The sequence below is a fragment of the Oncorhynchus nerka genome, linkage group LG13, assembly GCF_034236695.1.
Source record: "Oncorhynchus nerka isolate Pitt River linkage group LG13, Oner_Uvic_2.0, whole genome shotgun sequence".
Lineage (NCBI taxonomy): Eukaryota > Metazoa > Chordata > Actinopteri > Salmoniformes > Salmonidae > Oncorhynchus > Oncorhynchus nerka.
The window spans coordinates 5,994,729-6,017,264 of record NC_088408.1 but is presented as its reverse complement, the minus strand read 5'-3'; the positions used below and the strand labels follow the sequence as shown (position 1 = coordinate 6,017,264).

Genomic DNA, 22,536 nt, shown 5'->3' with positions numbered 1-22,536 from the left:
GATGGTTCTGGGAGTGATATAATAGCAGTGGGGATGAGGACTGCTCCATATATCACGTTATATACACTGGCCCAACACACACCCCAATCTCCCCCCAAAAATAAATATATATATATATACACGTACTGTATGTTATAGTACCATGTCATCACTGTGTTCTTTACTGACCTTCTTTCTTTCTTTCTTTCTCTCTCTCTCTCTCTCCTCTCTCTCTCCTCTCTCTCTCCTCTCTCTCCCTCTCTCTCCCTCTCTCTCTCCTCTCTCCCTCTCTACCTCTCTCCTCTCTTTCCCTCTCCTCTCTCTCTAAACAGGTAAGGGAAAAGAGGACGTTTCTGAACTCAGACATCATTACAATTCCAACAGCCGCTTTCTCTACCATCTTTCTCCCTACTTTTCCCTCTCTCCTCCTCCTCCTCCTTCCCACTCTCACCCATCTCTTCTCTTTCCCCCTCTCTTTCACTCCTTCCCTCTCTTTCTCTCGTTTTCCCTCTCGTCCTAAAGCAGCACGCCTTGCTGTGGCTGGTCAAACGGAACCAAGTCAGGTGTTTCAGTGAGGTTTGGTCCCCTTCAACCAGCTACTGCGTCGTGAACTCAGTCAGCAGACAGACAGACACCCGCAGCGGGAACGAAACACAGGGTAGCCCTACTGCTGCATGTTTTTGTGTCTCCATAAATCAGATGTCAATGTGTTTTTGTGTCTCCATAAATCAGATGTCAATGTGTTTTTGTGTCTCCATAAATCAGGTGTCAATGTGTTTTTGTGTCTCCATAAATCAGGTGTCAATGTGTTTTTGTGTCTCCATAAATCAGATGTCAATGTGTTTTTGTGTCTCCATAAATCAGATGTCAATGTGTTTTTGTGTCTCCATAAATCAGGTGTCAATGTGTTTTTGTGTCTCCATAAATCAGATGTTAAATAGACAACATTTTGCACACTGTGGATTCCCTTTTCATACTGTATGTTTCGGTCTTGTTTATTGTTGTGCTTGAAAAATAAAGAATTAAAAGATGTGATTGTGCTTTTCTCTCTGATGTTTGCATTAAGTTGTTGTGATATAAAAAATAAACTCTAGAAATATGATGGGGACTCATTTTGGTCATAAATAGATAGCTACAGTATACTGCCTTTTATTAAATGACTAAACACATTTAGTAGGGTTTTATATATTTATAAACATTTATCATACTATATCTCTATAGCTTATCTAAATTTAAGCTATATTTACAAATGGATGCTGGTAATACCAAGTAGGAATTGGGAATTAATAGAAGTTGCTCCTAAGCTAACAAACTACCTGAAGTTTGAGTTCCACATTGGTAATTATAATGAATTATAACTAGTAATTATAATATGAGTAACTATTTGAACACTACTCGTAGGTCCAAAATAAGATCTTTATACATTTGTATAATTAATGTTTTTCACATCCTTCATTGTTTTACATTTTACACGTCTAATACAACAGAAATAACCAACAACACAAACATTCAAAATATAAATTGATTATCTCCAATTTCAACATAGCTAACGTAGGTCCTAACAATTTAACTCTAATGCTGCTAGTAATGATAACATTGGAGATAATGTTTTATTTAAGGGGGTAGATCAGATTTAATATTACAGATAGATGTAATTGTCTGCATCATTTCCAATCACCCATAAATATTGTTTGTAAATCTTTATATATATATATATATACACACAGCGCCTTCGGGAAACTATTCAGACCCCTTGACTTTTTCCACATTTTGTAACGTTACAGCCTTATACTAAAATGTATAAAATAAAATCCTCAGCAATCTACACACAATAACCCATAGTGACATCACAATACCCCATAGTGACATCACAATACCCCATAATGACATCACAATACCCCAGAATGATAAAGCAAAAACAGTTTTTTTTTTTTTTACATTTATTACAAATATAAAAACAAAAATATCTTATTTACATAAGTATTCAGACCCTTTGATATGTGATTCGAAATTGAGCTCAGGTGCATCCTGTTTCCATTGATCATCCTTGAGATGTTTCTACAACTTGATTGGAAGCCACCTGTGGTCAATTCATGATTTGGAAAGGTACAACACCTGTCTACATAAGGCCCCACAGTTGACAGTGCATGTCAGAGAAAAAAAACAAGCAATGAGATCGAAGGAATTGTCCGTAGAGCTCAGAGACAGGATTGTGTCGAGGAACAGATCTGGGGAAGGGAACCAAAACATTTTTGCAACATTGAAGGTCCCCAAGAACACAGTGGCCTCCATCATTCTTAAATGGAAGGAGTTTGGAACCACCAAGACTCTTCTTAGAGCTGGCCACCCGACCAAACTGAGCAATCTGGGGAGAAGGGCCTTGTTCAGGGAGGTGACCAAGAACTCGATGGTTACTCTGACGTTCTTCTGTGGAGATGGGAGAACCTTCCTGAAGGACAACCATCTCTGCAGCACTCCACCAATGAGGCCTGTATGGTAGAGTGGCCAGATGGAAGCTACTCCTCAGTAAAAGTCACATGACAGCCCGCTTGGAGTTTGCCAAAAGGGACCTAAAGGACTCTCAGACCACGAGAAACAAGATTCTCTGGTCTGATGAAACCAAGATTGAACTCTTTGGCCTGAATGCCAAGCGTCACGTCTGGAGGAAACCTGGCACCATCCCTACGGTGAAGCATGGTGGTGGCAGCATCATGCTGTGGGGATGTTTTTCAGCGGCAGGAACTCTGAGATTAGTCAGGATCAAGGCAAAGATGAATGCAGCAAAGTACAGAGAGTTCCTTGATGAAAACCTGCTCCAGAGCACTCAGGACCTCAGACCGGGGCAAAGTTTACCTTCCAACAGGAGTGGTTTTGGGACAAGTCTGAATGTCCTTGAGTGGCCCCAGCCAGAGCCCGGACTTGAACAAGATCGAAAATCTCTGGAGAGACCTGATAATAGCTGTGCAGCAACAATCCCCATCCAACCTGACAGAGCTTGAGAGAATCTGCAGAGAAGAATGGGAGAATCTGCAGAGAAGAATGGGAGATACTCCCCAAAAGTCACATGGAATGACCCTGGAGAGACGAAGCAGGTACGGGGAGTCAAACATTTAATAAAGAACTGACATGGAACAAGACAGAAACTGCGTCAACATACAAGAACACAAAGACAAAAAAACAATCAATGCAGAAGTTGGGAAACAGAGCAGGGAACAGACAAATATATAATATAGGGGAGGAAATGAACAGGTGATAAGTGAGTCCAGGTGAGTCCAATGTCACTGATGCGAGTGACGAAGGAAGGCAGGTGTGAGTGATGGAGGGCAGGAGTGAGTGATGGATGGCAGGAGTGAGTGATGGAGGGCAGGAGTGAGTGATGGAGGGCAGGTGTGTGAGTGATGGAGGGCAGGAGTGAGTGATGGAGGGCAGGTGTGAGTGAAGGAAGGCAGGTGTGTGTAATGGATGGCAGGAGTGAGTGATGGATGGCAGGAGTGAGTGATGGAGGGCAGGAGTGAGTGATGGAGGGCAGGTGTGTGAGTGATGGATGGCAGGAGTGAGTGATGGAGGGCAGGTGTGTGAGTGATAGATGGCAGGTGTGAGTGATGGAGGGCAGGTGTGTGAGTGATGGATGGCAGGTGTGTGTGAGTGATGGATGGCAGGAGTGAGTGATGGATGGCAGGAGTGAGTGATGGATGGCAGGAGTGAGTGATGGATGGCAGGAGTGAGTGATGGAAGGCAGGTGTGTGTGATGGATGGCAGGGGTGAGTGATGGATGGCAGGTGTGTGTGATGGATGGCAGGTGTGTGTGATGGATGGCAGGTGTGTGTGATGGATGGCAGGAGTGTGTGATGGATGGCAGGGAAGATTGGGATGGGCAAAAGAAAACAGACACTGGACAGAGGAGTGTGTAAATTGGACCATTTTCCTGTCCTTTTAAGCATTCAAAATGTAAAGAGTACTTTTGGGTGTCAGGGAAAATGTACGGAGTAAAAAAGTATATTATCTTTAGGAATGTAGTGAAGTAAAAGTGGTCAAAAATATCAATTGTAAAGTACAGATACCCCCCCAAAATACTTAAGTAGTACTTTAATGTACTTTACACTACTATCTATGAGAACCATGAATACGGGGAAGTCCGATGAGTGACAGTTTATTTAAAAAAAGAATGAAAATGCCCTCAACAAATACCTCATTTGTAGTTGCTTGTGAAACCGGTTAACTTCAACCGCAAGAGGGCGCTGTCTATTTCCTCCGCACTAATTCAGACGTGTATTTCCTGCTGAAACTATCGGAAACATGGCAGACTGTGGAGAACCGGGTGAGTCTGAAAACAATGACAGCTGTCAATACATCGACTATAGCTACAACTCTGGTTGAAATATCACGGAATAAAACCTGACGTGTCAGCTTGTGTGACCTTTATAGTAAATGTTAACTAGCTACACCAGTCATTGTGGGTAGCATTGCGGGCTAACTAACTAGCCTGAGAAGTGATGGTAGCTTCAGTCACCACCGTTTCATGTTACTGAAGAATATTGTGTCATTTACATTGATTCATGAGCCAACATTTAAACAAAAAATATAAAGATTTCTTTAAAACACCCCTAGTAAAAGTGCTATAGTTAGTTGTCCTGTAAGATATCGCTGTTTAACTAGGACATGGCTTGCTAGTAAGATGAGGAGAGCATTGTCCCAGCTGCATGCAGGAGTAACTTTTACAGTCCTGTGTCATTCTCATCACCACACTGTCTTCATCGCCCTTACAGATGGCCCTGGCAACAAAGATGATATCACACGCTCAAAAGTAAGTCTTTTCAAAATACCGAGACAATGTACCGAATGATTTTAAATCCGAGAACAAAACGACATGGATATTTCTTATACAATATGTTGCGTCACTTTAGAGGAGGGGGGTGGGGTGGGGGGGGCCTGATGCACAGACCTCCTCTATGGACGCCCCTACTATAGAGCGCCTGGTTAAATTGTGCTTGGGAGTGCATGGGCTGCACTGGGGTTGGAATGCAATCAAGGTTACATTAAGAAACCATAGTGGCGGGCGTTTTAGATATGGGTCGAAAAACACACCTCAATGCAGGGATGGGATTTGCCAGTGTCATGTTGCGTTGAACAACAAAGGAGCTGATTGGCTGACCAGTGCCATTCCAAAATGGCTGAGGTGGCTACTGTTAGCGAGCATGAGGACGAAAAGGGTCGTTTTCTGGAGAGTAAAAACTCGCAGTATTTCAATCTTCTCAATGGAACAGTGTGGATCAAATTTGGAGTACGGTGGCATATCCCCCCTGCATTGAGGTACGTTTTCCTGACCCATGTCTGGCGCCGGCTTCACAACGTGTAACCGTGTGATTGTGTTCATACCCTAGTGCAGCTCAGTGCATCTCAGTGCAGCTCAGTGCAGCTCAGTGCAGCTCAGTGCATCTCAGTGCAGCTCAGTGCAGCTCAGTGCATCTCAGTGCAGCTCAGTGCATCTCAGTGCAGCTCAGTGCATCTCAGTGCAGCTCAGTGCAGCTCAGTGCATCTCAGTGCAGCTCAGTGCAGCTCAGTGCAGCTCAGTGCAACTCAGTGCAGCTCAGTGCAGCTCAGTGTAAACAAGCGTAAGGGTCGGTATTATCTCTTGAAAACCATTCTTCTCCATATGTAGAGTTTCAGATATTATGTTATTTATTTTCAACACAAAAGAACACAAACACTGGACAGAGGAACTCTGCCTAGAAGGCCAGCATCCCAGAGTCGCCTCTTCACTGTTGACGTTGAGACTGGTGTTTTGTGGGTACTATTTAATAAAGCTTCCAGCTGAGGACTTGTGAGGCGTCTGTTTCTCAAACTAGACACTATTGTACTTGTCCTCTTGCTCAGTTGTGCACCAGGACCTCCCACTCCTCTTTCTATTCTGGTTAAAGCAGACCCTGTATATAGCTACTGACCCTGGAACTGTCCCTGTATATAGCTACTGACCCTGGAACTGTCCCTGTATATAGCTACTGACCCAGTATATAGCTACTGACCCTGTATATAACTACTGACCCTGTATATAACTACTGACCCTGTATATAGCTACTGACCCTGTATATAGCTACTGACCCTGTATATAGCTACTGACCCTGTATATAGCTACTGACCCTGTATATAGCTATTGACCCTGTATATAGCTACTGACCCTGTATATAGCTACTGACCCTGTATATAGCTACTGACCCTGTATATAGCTATTGACCCTGTAAATAGCTACTGACCCTGTAAATAGCTACTGACCCTGTATATAACTACTGACCCTGTATATAGCTACTGACCCTGTATATAACTACTGACCCTGTATATAGCTACTGACCCTGTATATAGCTACTGATCCCTGTATATAGCTACTGACCCTGTATATAGCTACTGATCCCTGTATATAGCTACTGACCCTGTATATAACTACTGACCCTGTATATAGCTACTGACCCTGTATATAGCTACTGACCCTGTATATAGCTACTGACCCTGTATATAACTACTGACCCTGTATATAGCTACTGATCCCTGTATATAGCTACTGACCCTGTATATAACTACTGACCCTGTATATAGCTACTGATCCCTGTATATAGCTACTGACCCTGTATATAGCTACTGACCCTGTATATAACTACTGACCCTCTATACAGCTACTGACCCTGTATATAACTACTGACCCTGTATATAACTACTGACCCTGTATATAGCTACTGACCCTGTATATAACTACTGACCCTGTATATAGCTACTGACCCTGTATATAACTACTGACCCTGTATATAGCTACTGTCCCTGTATATAACTACTATCCCTGTATATAGCTACTATCCCTGTATATAGCTACTGACCCTGTATATAGCTACTGCCCCTGTATATAGCTACTGACCCTGTATATAGCTACTGACCCTGTATATAGCTACTGACCCTGTATATAACTACTGACCCTGTATATAACTACTGACCCTGTATATAGCTACTGACCCTGTATATAGCTAATATCCCTGTATATAACTACTGACCCTGTATATAACTACTATCCCTGTATATAACTACTGACCCTGTATATAACTACTGACCCTGTATATAGCTACTATCCCTGTATATAACTACTGACCCTGTATATAGCTACTGACCCTGTATATAACTACTGACCCTGTATATAACTACTGTCCCTGTATATAGCTACTGACCCTGTATATAACTACTGACCCTGTATATAGCTACTATCCCTGTATATAGCTACTGACCCTGTATATAACTACTGACCCTGTATATAGCTACTGACCCTGTATATAGCTACTGACCCTGTATATAACTACTGACCCTGTATATAGCTACTGACCCTGTATATAGCTACTGACCCTGTATATAACTACTGACCCTGTATATAGCTACTGACCCTGTATATAACTACTGACCCTGTATATAGCTACTGACCCTGTATATATACACTGACCCTGTATATAACTACTGACCCTGTATATAGCTACTGACCCTGTATATAACTACTGACCCTGTATATAGCTACTGACCCTGTATATAGCTACTGACCCTGTATATAACTACTGACCCTGTATATAACTACTGACCCTGTATATAACTACTGACCCTGTATATAGCTACTGACCCTGTATATAACTACTATCCCTGTATATAACTACTGACCCTGTATATAACTACTGACCCTGTATATAGCTACTGACCCTGTATATAACTACTGACCCTGTATATAGCTACTGACCCTGTATATAGCTACTGACCCTGTATATAGCTACTGACCCTGTATATAGCTACTGACCCTGTATATAGCTACTGACCCTGTATATAGCTACTGACCCTGTATATAACTACTGACCCTGTATATAGCTAATATCCCTGTATATAACTACTATCCCTGTATATAGCTACTATCCCTGTATATAACTACTGACCCTGTATATAACTACTGACCCTGTACATAAATACTGACCCTGTATATAGCTACTGACCCTGTATATAGCTACTGTCCCTGTATATAACTACTGACCCTGTACATAAATACTGACCCTGTATATAGCTACTGTCCCTGTATATAGCTACTGACCCTGTATATAACTACTGATCCTGTATATAACTACTGACCCTGTATATAGCTACTGACCCTGTATATAGCTACTGACCCTGTATATAGCTACTGTCCCTGTATATAACTACTGGCCCTGTACATAAATACTGACCCTGTATATAGCTGCTATCCCTGTATATAACTACTGACCCTGTATATAACTACTGGCCCTGTACATAAAGCTACTGACCCTGTATATAGCTACTGTCCCTGTATATAGCTACTGACCCTGTATATAGCTACTGACCCTGTATATAACTACTGACCCTGTATATAACTACTGACCCTGTATATAGCTACTGACCCTGTATATAGCTACTGTCCCTGTATATAACTACTGACCCTGTACATAAATACTGACCCTGTATATAGCTACTGTCCCTGTATATAGCTACTGACGCTGTATATAGCTACTGACCCTGTATATAGCTACTGACCCTGTATATAACTACTGACCCTGTATATAGCTACTGACCCTGTATATAGCTACTGACCCTGTATATACTACTGACCCTGTATATAGCTACTGACCCTGTATATAGCTACTGACCCTGTATATAGCTATTGACCCTGTAAATAGCTACTGACCCTGTAAATAGCTACTGACCCTGTAAATAGCTACTGACCCTGTATATAACTACTGACCCTGTATATAGCTACTGACCCTGTATATAACTACTGACCCTGTATATAGCTACTGACCCTGTATATAACTACTGACCCTGTATATAACTACTGACCCTGTATATAACTACTGACCCTGTATATAGCTACTGCCCCTGTATATAGCTACTGACCCTGTATATAGCTACTGACCCTGTATATAACTACTGACCCTGTATATAACTACTGACCCTGTATATAACTACTGACCCTGTATATAGCTACTATCCCTGTATATAGCTACTATCCCTGTATATAACTACTGACCCTGTATATAACTACTGGCCCTGTACATAAATACTGACCCTGTATATAGCTGCTATCCCTGTATATAACTACTGACCCTGTATATAACTACTGGCCCTGTACATAAATACTGGCCCTGTATATAGCTACTGTCCCTGTATATAGCTACTGACCCTGTATATAGCTACTGACCCTGTATATAACTACTGACCCTGTATATAACTACTGACCCTGTATATAGCTACTGACCCTGTATATAGCTACTGTCCCTGTATATAACTACTGACCCTGTACATAAATACTGACCCTGTATATAGCTACTGTCCCTGTATATAGCTACTGACCCTGTATATAACTACTGACCCTGTATATAACTACTGACCCTGTATATAGCTACTGGCCCTGTATATAGCTACTGGCCCTGTATATAGCTACTGACCCTGTATATAGCTACGGTCCTGTATATAGCTACTGACCCTGTATATAGCTACTGACCCTGTATATAGCTACTGACCCTGTATATAGCTACTGACCCTGTATATAGCTACTGTCCCTGTATATAACTACTGACCCTGTATATAGCTACTGACCCTGTATATAGCTACTATCCCTGTATATAGCTACTGACCCTGTATATAGCTACTGACCCTGTATATAACTACTGACCCTGTATATAGCTACTGACCCTGTATATAACCACTGACCCTGGCAAACATTTTTGTTTAAATCAAAAGGGATGCTGTCAAAAAAAGTGATTTGAATTCAACTGTATTTCCCCTTTCACCTCCTAGAATGAAGGGAAGGAGTTGACCAAAGAGGAGAAGCAACGTCTGAGGAAACAGAAGAAACAACAGAAGAAGAAACCGAAGGAAAACAAGAATGAAAAGGTCCCGTCAGAAACAGAGAAGGACAAGACACCTGTCTCCCTGTTGCCACCACCACGACCTGTGGCAACACAGAAAGGTGTGGTGTTCTAGCCTGGTCTAATGCTTATTGATGAACTTGATGAACATCATCAGAGTGGGTTTGATTAGGATCCCTGGTTTTCCTGAAATCCTGGTTGAAGGTTTCCTGGAATCGGGAGGGAATATGCCCAGGACATCTGGATTCTTCAACCGGGATTTCTGGAAAACCAGGGAATTTATTCAACGTTCCGGGAGGGTTTTTGCACAAATTGTATAATTTTAAATATCTTTGAAAAGCAAATACTTTTAAAGATTTTCCTGTCATGTTGTCCAGAGCCAGAAATGGAATAAATTCAAACAAACCTTTGTTTCATCACAGAACCGGAGAGCAACCTTTGTCCAGTGAAGTCCCCAAAGCATATTGCATGAAACAAACACTTACATGACCTACAGCAAGTTAGCATTTCTGTCATTTTCAGTTAGTTGTTTACTAATTTTCATAAACTGCTAGCTTTGTCATTGGTCTATTTACCTATCATTCATGGTTCCTCCATCCACTTCATTGGTCCGTTCACCTAGTCTGTCTGTCTGTTTCCCCAGCTCCCTCAGCATTGCCTGCCCCTGCCTCTGCACCAATACCTGTGCCTGCCTCAGCTCCCTTCCACTCCTCTCCCACACCCTCCCCGGCAGACAAGCCGGCCAAGAGCAAAGCTGAGCTGAAGGCAGAGAGGAGAGCCAGGCAGGAGACTGACAGGGCCGCCAAACAACCAGGCTCCTCGTCCTCCGGCATCAAGACCAAAGTCCCTCTCAGTGAACTGAACCCAGGTACAACAGGACCTCTGGAGCACCTTGTTGATTTATGATGTATCATTTGATGAACTTTGTTTCAGAGGGGAAATTTGACTTGGACAATTAGAGCTCTGCTGCTTCCACATATTGGTAAATAGGTAGTCAATTGATACAACACCCATAGAATAACAACCCCCCCCGTCCCACCCACGCTAAAACTAATGAGTTCAGGCCACGCTAAAACTAATGAGTTCAGGCCACGCTAAAACTAATGAGTTCAGGCCACGCTAAAACTAATGAGTTCAGGCCACGCTAAAACTAATGAGTTCAGGCCACGCTAAAACTAATGAGTTCAGGCCACGCTAAAACTAATGAGTTCAGGCCAGGCTAAAACTAATGAGTTCAGGCCAGGCTAAAACTAATGAGTTCAGGCCAGGCTAAAACTAATGAGTTCAGGCCAGGCTAAAACTAATGAGTTCAGGCCAGGCTAAAACTAATGAGTTCAGGCCAGGCTAAAACTAATGAGTTCAGGCCAGGCTAAAACTAATGAGTTCAGGCCAGGCTAAAACTAATGAGTTCAGGCCAGGCTAAAACTAATGAGTTCAGGCCAGGCTAAAACTAATGAGTTCAGGCCAGGCTAAAACTAATGAGTTCAGGCCAGGCTGTGACTAGGGGGCAGGTCATTAGTTCAGGCTGTGACTAGGGGGCAGTTCATTAGTTCAGGCTGTGACTAGGGGGCAGTTCATTAGTTCAGGCTGTGACCAGGGGGCAGTTCATTAGTTCAGGCTGTGACCAGGGGGCAGTTCATTAGTTCAGGCTGTGACCAGGGGGCAGTTCATTAGTTCAGGCTACCAGGGGGCAGTTCATTAGTTCAGGCTGCGCCAGGGGCAGTTCATTAGTTCAGGCTGCAGACCAGGGGGCAGTTCATTAGTTCAGGCTGTGACCAGGGGGCAGTTCATTAGTTCAGGCTGTGACCAGGGGGCAGTTCATTAGTTCAGGCTGCGACCAGGGGGCAGTTCATTAGTTCAGGCTGCGACCAGGGGGCAGTTCATTAGTTCAGGCTGCGACCAGGGGGCAGTTCATTAGTTCAGGCCAGGCTGCGACCAGGGGGCAGTTCATTAGTTCAGGCCAGGCTGCGACCAGGGGGCAGTTCATTAGTTCAGGCCAGGCTGCGACCAGGGGGCAGTTCATTAGTTCAGGCCAGGCTGCGACCAGGGGCAGTTCATTAGTTCAGGCCAGGCTGCGACCAGGGGGCAGTTCATTAGTTCAGGCCAGGCTGCGACCAGGGGGCAGTTCATTAGTTCAGGCCAGGCTGCGACCAGGGGGCAGTTCATTAGTTCAGGCCAGGCTGCGACCAGGGGGCAGTTCATTAGGTCAGGCTGCGACCAGGGGGCAGTTCATTAGGTCAGGCTGCGACCAGGGGGCAGTTCATTAGTTCAGGCTGCGACCAGGGGGCAGTTCATTAGTTCAGGTTGCGACCAGGGGGCAGTTCATTAGTTCAGGCTGCGACCAGGGGGCAGTTCATTAGTTCAGGTTGCGACCAGGGGGCAGTTCATTAGGCCAGGCTGCGACTAGGGGGCAGTTCATTAGTTCAGGCCAGGCTGCGACTAGGGGGCAGTTCATTAGTTCAGGCTGTGACCAGGGGGCAGTTCATTAGTTCAGGCCAGGCTGTGACTAGGGGGCAGTTCATTAGTTCAGGCTGTGACCAGGGGGCAGTTCATTAGTTCAGGTTGTGACCAGGGGGCAGTTCATTAGTTCAGGCTGTGACCAGGGGGCAGTTCATTAGTTCAGGCTGTGACCAGGGGGCAGTTCATTAGTTCAGGCCAGGCTGCGACCAGGGGGCAGTTCATTAGTTCAGGCCAGGCTGCGACCAGGGGGCAGTTCATTAGTTCAGGCCAGGCTGCGACCAGGGGCAGTTCATTAGTTCAGGCCAGGCTGCCACCAGGGGCAGTTCATTAGTTCAGGCCAGGCTGTGACCAGGGGCAGTTCATTAGTTCAGGCCAGGCTGCGACCAGGGGGCAGTTCATTAGTTCAGGCCAGGCTGCGACCAGGGGGCAGTTCATTAGGTCAGGCTGCGACCAGGGGGCAGTTCATTAGTTCAGGCTGCGACCAGGGGGCAGTTCATTAGTTCAGGCTGTGACCAGGGGGCAGTTCATTAGTTCAGGCTGCGACCAGGGGCAGTTCATTAGTTCAGGTTGTGACCAGGGGCAGTTCATTAGTTCAGGCTGCGACCAGGGGGCAGTTCATTAGTTCAGGTTGCGACCAGGGGGCAGTTCATTAGGCCAGGCTGCGACTAGGGGGCAGTTCATTAGTTCAGGCCAGGCTGCGACTAGGGGGCAGTTCATTAGTTCAGGCTGTGACCAGGGGGCAGTTCATTAGTTCAGGCCAGGCTGTGACCAGGGGGCAGTTCATTAGTTCAGGCTGTGACCAGGGGGCAGTTCATTAGTTCAGGTTGTGACCAGGGGGCAGTTCATTAGTTCAGGCTGTGACCAGGGGGCAGTTCATTAGTTCAGGCTGTGACCAGGGGGCAGTTCATTAGTTCAGGCTGTGACCAGGGGGCAGTTCATTAGTTCAGGCTGTGACTAGGGGGCAGTTCATTAGTTCAGGCTGTGACTAGGGGGCAGTTCATTAGTTCAGGCCAGGCTGTGACTAGGGGGCAGTTCATTAGTTCAGGCCAGGCTGTGACTAGGGGGCAGTTCATTAGTTCATTAGTTCAGGCTGTGACTAGGGGGTAGTTCATTAGTTCAGGCTGTGACTAGGGGGCAGTTCATTAGTTCAGGCTGTGACCAGGGGGCAGTTCATTAGTTCAGGCTGTGACCAGGGGGCAGTTCATTAGTTCAGGCTGTGACCAGGGGGCAGTTCATTAGTTCAGGCTGTGACCAGGGGCAGTTCATTAGTTCAGGCTGTGACTAGGGGGCAGTTCATTAGTTCAGGCAGTGACTAGGGGGCAGTTCATTAGTTCAGGCAGTGACTAGGGGCAGTTCATTAGTTCAGGCCAGGGGGCTGTGTCCAGGGGGCAGTTCATTAGTCCAGGGGCAGTTCATTAGTTCAGGCTGTGACTAGGGGCAGTTCATTAGTTCAGGCTGTGACTAGGGGCAGTTCATTAGTTCAGGCTGTGACTAGGGGCAGTTCATTAGTTCAGGCCAGGCTGTGACTAGGGGCAGTTCATTAGTTCAGGCCAGGCTGTGACCAGGGGGCAGTTCATTAGTTCAGGCCAGGCTGTGACTAGGGGCAGTTCATTAGGCCAGGCAGTGACTAGGGGGCAGTTCATTAGTTCAGGCTGTGACTAGGGGCAGTTCATTAGTTCAGGCCAGGCTGTGACCAGGGGGCAGTTCATTAGTTCAGGCCAGGCTGTGACTAGGGGCAGTTCATTAGTTCAGGCTGTGACCAGGGGCAGTTCATTAGTTCAGGCTGTGACTAGGGGGCAGTTCATTAGTTCAGGCTGTGACTAGGGGGCAGTTCATTAGTTCAGGCTGTGACTAGGGGCAGTTCATTAGTTCAGGCTGTGACTAGGGGGCAGTTCATTAGTTCAGGCTGTGACTAGGGGGCAGTTCATTAGTTCAGGCCAGGCTGTGACTAGGGGGTAGTTCATTAGTCCAGGCTGTGACTAGGGGGAAGTTCTTTAGTTCAGGCTGTGACTAGGGGGCAGTTCATTAGTCCAGGCTGTGACTAGGGGGCAGTTCATTAGTTCAGGCTGTGACTAGGGGGCAGTTCATTAGTTCAGGCTGTGACTAGGGGGCAGTTCATTAGTTCATGCTGTGACTAGGGGGCAGTTCATTAGTTCAGGCCAGGCTGTGACCAGGGGGCACTTACACATTCCACGGAGGGCCTAATGTGAGGGGAGTTCCTTACCAAATGGTGACCTTAATTCATCAATCGAGGACAAGGGAGTAGTATTCAGTAGTAGTATACATGGTACCTCAGTAGTAGTATACATGGTGCCTCAGTAGTAGTATACATGGTGCCTCAGTAGTAGTATACATGGTACCTCAGTAGTAGTATACATGGTGCCTCAGTAGTATTCTACATGGTGCCTCAGTAGTAGTATACATGGTGCCTCAGTAGTAGTATACATGGTACCTCAGTAGTAGTATACATGGTGCCTCAGTAGTATTCTACATGGTGCCTCAGTAGTAGTATACATGGTACCTCAGTAGTAGTATACATGGTACCTCAGTAGTAGTATACATGGTACCTCAGTAGTAGTATACATGGTGCCTCAGTAGTAGTATACATGGTACCTCAGTAGTAGTATACATGGTGCCTCAGTAGTATTCTACATATTGCTGCAGTTGCAGTTAAGTATGTTTTCAACGATCATTTGTGGCTTCCTGTCCCCTGTCAGTGGTGAAGAGACTCCTGAGCATGTCCAAGTGGACGACCCGGCAGTGGTGAAACGACTGGCCAAGAAGTTGGAGAGACAACAGGTTTGTGGCATGTTATTGTCCTTCCACAATGTGCTGCTCTGTTTTCATCAAGGCACTGCTTGACTGATTTACCAGTAACACTGAGATTAGCCGTCTCAGTAGATCGTCTGAGTGGTTCCCTTGTATTATTAGGGGAAACTTTGGATTATGGGTAAGATGAAGTCCTAGATAGAAACACAGGGAGTTGTCAGGTAACCAGGCAAACCTCCTCACATCACTAACCTAACCTACCTCCATGTCTCACCGCAATTGCTTCTATTCTGTACCTCACATTTTCTTTCAGACGCTACCGCACGGCGCCTCTAATAAGGTATTAACTGTCAATGTCTGGCCTTTGCTTTGTGTGCCGTTGATTTGTTTTGCTCAAGGCTGTTCATGTCGGGCCTCCCGGGTGGCGCAGTGGTTAAGGGCTCTGTTGTGCAGCGCCAGCTGTGCCACCAGAGACTCTGGGCATTAATATGTTCTACTAGGCATTAATATGTTCTACTAGGCATTAATATGTTCTACTAGGCATTTATATGTTCTACTAGGCATTTATATGTTCTACTAGGCATTTAGGCATTTATATGTTCTACTAGTCATGTATATGTTCTACTAGGCATTTATATGTTCTAGGCATTTATATCTTCTACTAGGCATTTATATGTTCTACTAGGCATTTAGGCATGTATATGTTCTACTAGGCATTTATATGTTCTACTAGGCATTTATATGTTCTACTAGGCATTAATATGTTCTACTAGGCAATTATATGTTCTACTAGGCATTTATATGTTCTATTAGGCATTTATATGTTCTTCTAGGCATTTCCTAGTTTTTCTCTCATGTTGAGCTGGCCTACAGCACAGAATATGGTGTGGTTGTTGAGCCGGCCTACTGCTCAGAGTTATGCTTGGTTGCTGTGGGGGTTGTCATCTATGTATGTTTGGACTTGACCTCACCCATCCACCTTTGAACCTTTGACCTCTGACCCAAGAGGATCACGGTGAACTAAACGTGTGTGTGTGTGTTTATTTCAGATCCCACTGCGATCCGACTATGGCTACAAAGTCAGCCTGTTCTCTCACCTGCACCAGTATAGCCGCAAAGCACCCCTCACCCAGCAACTCAGGTAACTACCTACCTGCCCCTACCCAGAGCCCCCCTCACCCAGCTACTCAGGTAACTACCTACCTGCCCCTACCCAGAGCCCCCCTCACCCAGCTACTCAGGTAACTACCTACCTGCCCCTACCCAGAGCCCCCTCACCCAGCTACTCAGGTAACTACCTACCTGCCCCTACCCAGAGCCCCTCACCCAGCAACTCAGGTAACTACCTACCTGCCCCTACCCAGAGCCCCTCACCCAGCTACTCAGGTAACTACCTACCTGCCCCTACCCAGAGCCCCCTCACCCAGCTACTCAGGTAACTACCTACCTGCCCCTACCCCTCACCCAGCTACTCAGGTAACTACCTACCTGCCCCTACCCAGAGCCCCCTCACCCAGCTACTCAGGTAACTACCTACCTGCCCCTACCCAGAGCCCCCTCACCCAGCTACTCAGGTAACTACCTACCTGCCCCTACCCCCTCACCCAGCTACTCAGGTAACTACCTACCTGCCCCTACCCAGAGCCCCCTCACCCAGCAACTCAGGTAACTACCTACCTGCCCCTACCCAGAGCCCCTCACCCAGCTACTCAGGTAACTAGGGGCCTACCTGCCCATACCCCCTCACCCAGCAACTCAGGTAACTACCTACCTGCCCCTACCCAGAGCCCCCTCACCCAGCAACTCAGGTAACTACCTACCTGCCCCTACCCAGAGCCCCCTCACCCAGGTACTCAGGTAACTACCTACCTGCCCCTACCCCCTCACCCAGCTACTCAGGTAACTACCTACCTGCCCCTACCCAGAGCCCCCTCACCCAGGTACTCAGGTAACTACCTACCTGCCCCTACCCAGAGCCCCCTCACCCAGCTACTCAGGTAACTACCTACCTACCCCTACCCCCTCACCCAGGTACTCAGGTAACTACCTACCTGCCCCTACCCCCTCACCCAGCTACTCAGGTAACTCACCTACCTGCCCCTACCCCCTCACCCAGCTACTCAGGTAACTACCTACCTGCCCCTACCCAGAGCCCCCCTCACCCAGCTACTCAGGTAACTACCTACCTGCCCTACCCCCTCACCCAGGTACTCAGGTAACTACCTACCTGCCCCTACCCCCTCACCCAGCTACTCAGGTAACTACCTACCTGCCCCTACCCCCACCCAGGTACTCAGGTAACTACCTACCTGCCCCTACCCTCACCCAGCTACTCAGGTAGCTACCTACCTGCCCCTACCCTCCTCACCCAGCTACTCAGGTAACTACCTACCTGCCCCTACCCAGAGCCCCCTCACCCAGCTATTCAGGTAACTACCTACCTGCCCCTACCCAGAGCCCCCTCACCCAGCAACTCAGGTAACTACCTACCTGCCCCTACCCAGAGCCCCCTCACCCAGCTACTCAGGTAACTACCTACCTGCCCCTAACCAGAGCCCCCTCACCCAGCAACTCAGGTAACTACCTACCTGCCCCTACCCAGAGCCCCCTCACCCAGCAACTCAGGTAACTACCTACCTGCCCCTACCCAGAGCCCCCTCACCCAGGTACTCAGGTAACTACCTACCTGCCCCTACCCCCTCACCCAGGTACTCAGGTAACTACCTACCTGCCCCTACCCAGAGCCCCCTCACCCAGCTACTCAGGTAACTACCTACCTACCCCCTCACCCAGGTACTCAGGTAACTACCTACCTGCCCCTACCCCCCTCACCCAGATACTCAGGTAACTACCTACCTGCCCCCCCCCTCACCCAGCTACTCAGGTAACTACCTACCTGCCCCTACCCAGAGCCCCCTCACCCAGGTACTCAGGTAACTACCTACCTGCCCCTACCCCCTCACCCAGCTACTCAGGTAACTACCTACCTGCCCCTACCCCCTCACCCAGGTACTCAGGTAACTACCTACCTGCCCCTACCCAGAGCCCCCTCACCCAGCTACTCAGGTAACTACCTACCTGCCCCTACCCCCTCACCCAGCTACTCAGGTAACTACCTACCTGCCCCTACCCCCCCTCACCCAGCTACTCAGGTAACTACCTACCTGCCCCTACCCAGAGCCCCCTCACCCAGCTACTCAGGTAACTACCTACCTGCCCCTACCCCCTCACCCAGCTACTCAGGTAACTACCTACCTGCCCCTACCCCCTCACCCAGGTACTCAGGTAACTACCTACCTGCCCCTACCCAGAGCCCCCTCACCCAGCTACTCAGGTAACTACCTGCCTGCTCCTGCCCCCTCACCCAGGTACTCAGGTAACTACCTACCTGCCCCTACCCCCTCACCCAGCTACTCAGGTAACTACCTACCTGCCCCTACCCCCTCACCCAGCTACTCAGGTAACTACCTGCCTGCCCCTACCCCCTCACCCAGCTACTCAGGTAACTACCTACCTGCCCCTACCCAGAGCCCCCCTCACCCAGGTACTCAGGTAACTACCTGCCTGCCCCTACCCCCTCATCCAGCTACTCAGGTAACTACCTACCTGCCCCTACCCAGAGCCCCCTCACCCAGGTACTCAGGTAACTACCTACCTGCCCCTACCCCCTCACCCAGGTACTCAGGTAACTACCTACCTGCCCCTACCCCCTCACCCAGCTACTCAGGTAACTACCTACCTGCCCCTACCCCCCTCACCCAGCTACTCAGGTAACTACCTACCTTCCCCTACCCAGAGCCCCCCTCACCCAGGTACTCAGGTAACTACCTACCTGCACCAGTTGGGCATTAAAAAAGGGGGGGGGGGGACTCATCTTGACAAATCGATCGATGTCCGATTTTGTGTTTTCACTGAATCTTCGTTTGGGATATTTGGTCACAATTAAAGCTGGGGAAATGTTAGCCGAGTTGCGTGTTCATGACGATAATATTTAGTCTAGTTTGCTCATCTAACAGTGTTATCAGAACATTTAGCTAGCATGTTATGTAGCATACGCTAGCCTGGTATAACAGGTGGGTTATTTCTCTCTTCACTGGCGTAGTAGCATCGGCTATATCATGGCTGAATGTCCTTGACTTCCGATAGTCAATCATTGTCATTTTTTTGTATCACTAGAATGTCTTGTCTGTAAACAGTATTTGGTTATTTGATCTCTGACTGGGCAAATAAATAAGTGGAGGTGTCCTTTCCTCTATTTTTTTATATTTTTTATATCTGATCAGACACATTTAGCGATGTGGAATGAATCAAGTGGATTATTGACTTTGAGGAAACTCGAAGCCCCCGCGGAGGTTGTGAAATACGAACATGAAACTCGCACCCTTTTTTTTTGAAAATATAGATGTTCTGTGCATATCATGAAACGTGAAACGGAGTTGGCTCATGAAAGGGTTTCTGCCCAGCTGGCTGTAACAGAGAGGATTTTTAGGTCCGTCGTAGAGAACAATTTCCCCTGTCGGACGTAGAGTTACGACTGGTGCAACCAGAGGTATTTAGAGAGCGTTTTCTATGGCTCTGCCCGGGGACACTGTTCCCACCTGAACCGTTCTCTCTTAGTTTTAATGATCTGGGATTGTTTTTAAGTGATTTCAAACTGGGTGGTTTCGAGCCCTGATTTGGCTGACAGGAATGGTATATCAGACCATAACCGTGGTTGTAGTATGAGCGTGTTTTTGCCTCTTTATTTAAAAACAATTATCCTGATGGATAAGGTTGTCTTGTAGCTAAATGAACATGTATTGTAATTTCTATATAATCCTGAGGTAGGACTAAGTGAGTAAAATCCGTCTCATATTGTCTAACCCTTTCAACTAAAAGTCTCGGCAAGTGGTTGTTTATTAATTTATTAATCTGTCTGTGATCTGATGGGTAATTGTTTGGTTCTGTCTGTGATCTGGTGGGTAATTGTTTGGTTCTGTCTGTGATCTGGTGGGTAATTGTTTGGTTCTGTCTGAGATCTGGTGGGTAATTGTTTGGTTCTGTCTGAGATCTGGTGGGTAATTGTTTGGTTCTGTCTGAGATCTGGTGGGTAATTGTTTGGTTCTGTCTGTGATCTGGTGGGTAATTGTTTGGTTCTGTCTGTGATCTGGTGGGTAATTGTTTGGTTCTGTCTGAGATCTGGTGGGTAATTGTTTGGTTCTGTCTGAGATCTGGTGGGTAATTGTTTGGTTCTGTCTGTGATCTGATGGGTAATTGTTTGGTTCTGTCTGAGATCTGGTGGGTAATTGTTTGGTTCTGTCTGAGATCTGGTGGGTAATTGTTTGGTTCTGTCTGTGATCTGGTGGGTAATTGTTTGGTTCTGTCTGAGATCTGGTGGGTAATTGTTTGGTTCTGTCTGTGATCTGGTGGGTAATTGTTTGGTTCTGTCTGTGATCTGGTGGGTAATTGTTTGGTTCTGTCTGTGATCTGGTGGGTAATTGTTTGGTTCTGTCTGAGATCTGGTGGGTAATTGTTTATTAATCTGTCTGTGATCTGATGGGTAATTGTTTGGTTCTGTCTGTGATCTGGTGGGTAATTGTTTGGTTCTGTCTGTGATCTGGTGGGTAATTGTTTATTAATCTGTCTGTGATCTGGTGGGTAATTGTTTGGTTCTGTCTGAGATCTGGTGGGTAATTGTTTGGTTCTGTCTGTGATCTGATGGGTAATTGTTTGGTTCTGTCTGAGATCTGATGGGTAATTGTTTGGTTCTGTCTGAGATCTTGTGGGTAATTGTTTGGTTCTGTCTGTGATCTGATGGGTAATTGTTTGGTTCTGTCTGTGATCTGATGGGTAATTGTTTGGTTCTGTCTGAGATCTGGTGGGTAATTGTTTGGTTCTGTCTGAGATCTGGTGGGTAATTGTTTGGTTCTGTCTGTGATCTGGTGGGTAATTGTTTGGTTCTGTCTGAGATCTGGTGGGTAATTGTTTGGTTCTGTCTGTGATCTGGTGGGTAATTGTTTGGTTCTGTCTGAGATCTGGTGGGTAATTGTTTATTAATCTGTCTGTGATCTGATGGGTAATTGTTTGGTTCTGTCTGTGATCTGGTGGGTAATTGTTTGGTTCTGTCTGTGATCTGGTGGGTAATTGTTTATTAATCTGTCTGTGATCTGGTGGGTAATTGTTTGGTTCTGTCTGAGATCTGGTGGGTAATTGTTTGGTTCTGTCTGTGATCTGATGGGTAATTGTTTGGTTCTGTCTGAGATCTGATGGGTAATTGTTTGGTTCTGTCTGAGATCTTGTGGGTAATTGTTTGGTTCTGTCTGTGATCTGATGGGTAATTGTTTGGTTCTGTCTGAGATCTGGTGGGTAATTGTTTGGTTCTGTCTGAGATCTGGTGGGTAATTGTTTGGTTCTGTCTGAGATCTGGTGGGTAATTGTTTGGTTCTGTCTGAGATCTGGTGGGTAATTGTTTGGTTCTGTCTGTGATCTGGTGGGTAATTGTTTATTAATCTGTCTGTGATCTGGTGGGTAATTGTTTGGTTCTGTCTGTGATCTGGTGGGTAATTGTTTGGTTCTGTCTGTGATCTGGTGGGTAATTGTTTATTAATCTGTCTGTGATCTGGTGGGTAATTGTTTGGTTCTGTCTGAGATCTGGTGGGTAATTGTTTGGTTCTGTCTGTGATCTGATGGGTAATTGTTTGGTTCTGTCTGAGATCTGATGGGTAATTGTTTGGTTCTGTCTGAGATCTGGTGGGTAATTGTTTGGTTCTGTCTGAGATCTGGTGGGTAATTGTTTGGTTCTGTCTGTGATCTGGTGGGTAATTGTTTGGTTCTGTCTGAGATCTGGTGGGTAATTGTTTGGTTCTGTCTGAGATCTGGTGGGTAATTGTTTGGTTCTGTCTGAGATCTGGTGGGTAATTGTTTGGTTCTGTCTGAGATCTGGTGGGTAATTGTTTGGTTCTGTCTGAGATCTGATGGGTAACTGTTTGGTTCTGTCTTAGATCTGATGGGTAATTGTTTGGTTCTGTCTGTGATCTGGTGGGTAATTGTTTGGTTCTGTCTGAGATCTGGTGGGTAATTGTTTGGTTCTGTCTGAGATCTGGTGGGTAATTGTTTGGTTCTGTCTGTGATCTGGTGGGTAATTGTTTGGTTCTGTCTGTGATCTGGTGGGTAATTGTGTGGTTCTGTCTGTCAGCATTCCCTCCACAGTGATCCACCCCTCCATCGTGCGGTTGGGTCTGCAGTACTCCCAGGGTATCGTGGCGGGATCCAACGCTCGCTCTGTGGCCCTGCTCCATGCCTTCAAACAGGTACAGTATGACTGACCACCCCCAGACCTGCTCTTAGTTAACCCCCTAGAGTCGATTGATGCGCCGGTGAGTAAATCTAAGTTACATAACAAACAAATCCACATCAAAATGAGTCTGTTTCAGCTAGAGGTTGTTTATTTTTGTATTTT

At 46.4% G+C, this 22,536-nt stretch overlaps 1 protein-coding gene and 1 long non-coding RNA gene across 4 annotated transcripts in view; both read left to right on the top strand.

Moving 5' to 3' along the window:
• Window positions 1-1,014, top strand: part of LOC135574581 (uncharacterized) — a 6,987-nt gene extending 5,973 nt beyond the window's left edge. For 2 of the 3 annotated variants that reach the window (XR_010465465.1, XR_010465467.1), the window contains exon 3: window positions 312-1,014. This is a non-coding gene — a long non-coding RNA (uncharacterized LOC135574581). The remainder of the gene's footprint in view (window positions 1-311) is intronic. The other variant, XR_010465466.1, reaches the window with a different exon arrangement.
• Window positions 1,015-4,223: 3,209 nt separating this feature from the next.
• Window positions 4,224-22,536, top strand: part of LOC115123119 (translation initiation factor eIF2B subunit delta-like) — a 43,333-nt gene continuing 25,020 nt past the window's right edge. The window contains exons 1-8 of the mRNA XM_065026145.1: window positions 4,224-4,297; window positions 4,746-4,783; window positions 9,799-9,970; window positions 10,513-10,737; window positions 14,593-14,601; window positions 15,055-15,128; window positions 16,148-16,239; window positions 22,273-22,387. Of these exons, the coding sequence (XP_064882217.1) occupies window positions 4,276-4,297; window positions 4,746-4,783; window positions 9,799-9,970; window positions 10,513-10,737; window positions 14,593-14,601; window positions 15,055-15,128; window positions 16,148-16,239; window positions 22,273-22,387 (747 nt within the window). The 5' untranslated portion in view covers window positions 4,224-4,275. The remainder of the gene's footprint in view (window positions 4,298-4,745; window positions 4,784-9,798; window positions 9,971-10,512; window positions 10,738-14,592; window positions 14,602-15,054; window positions 15,129-16,147; window positions 16,240-22,272; window positions 22,388-22,536) is intronic.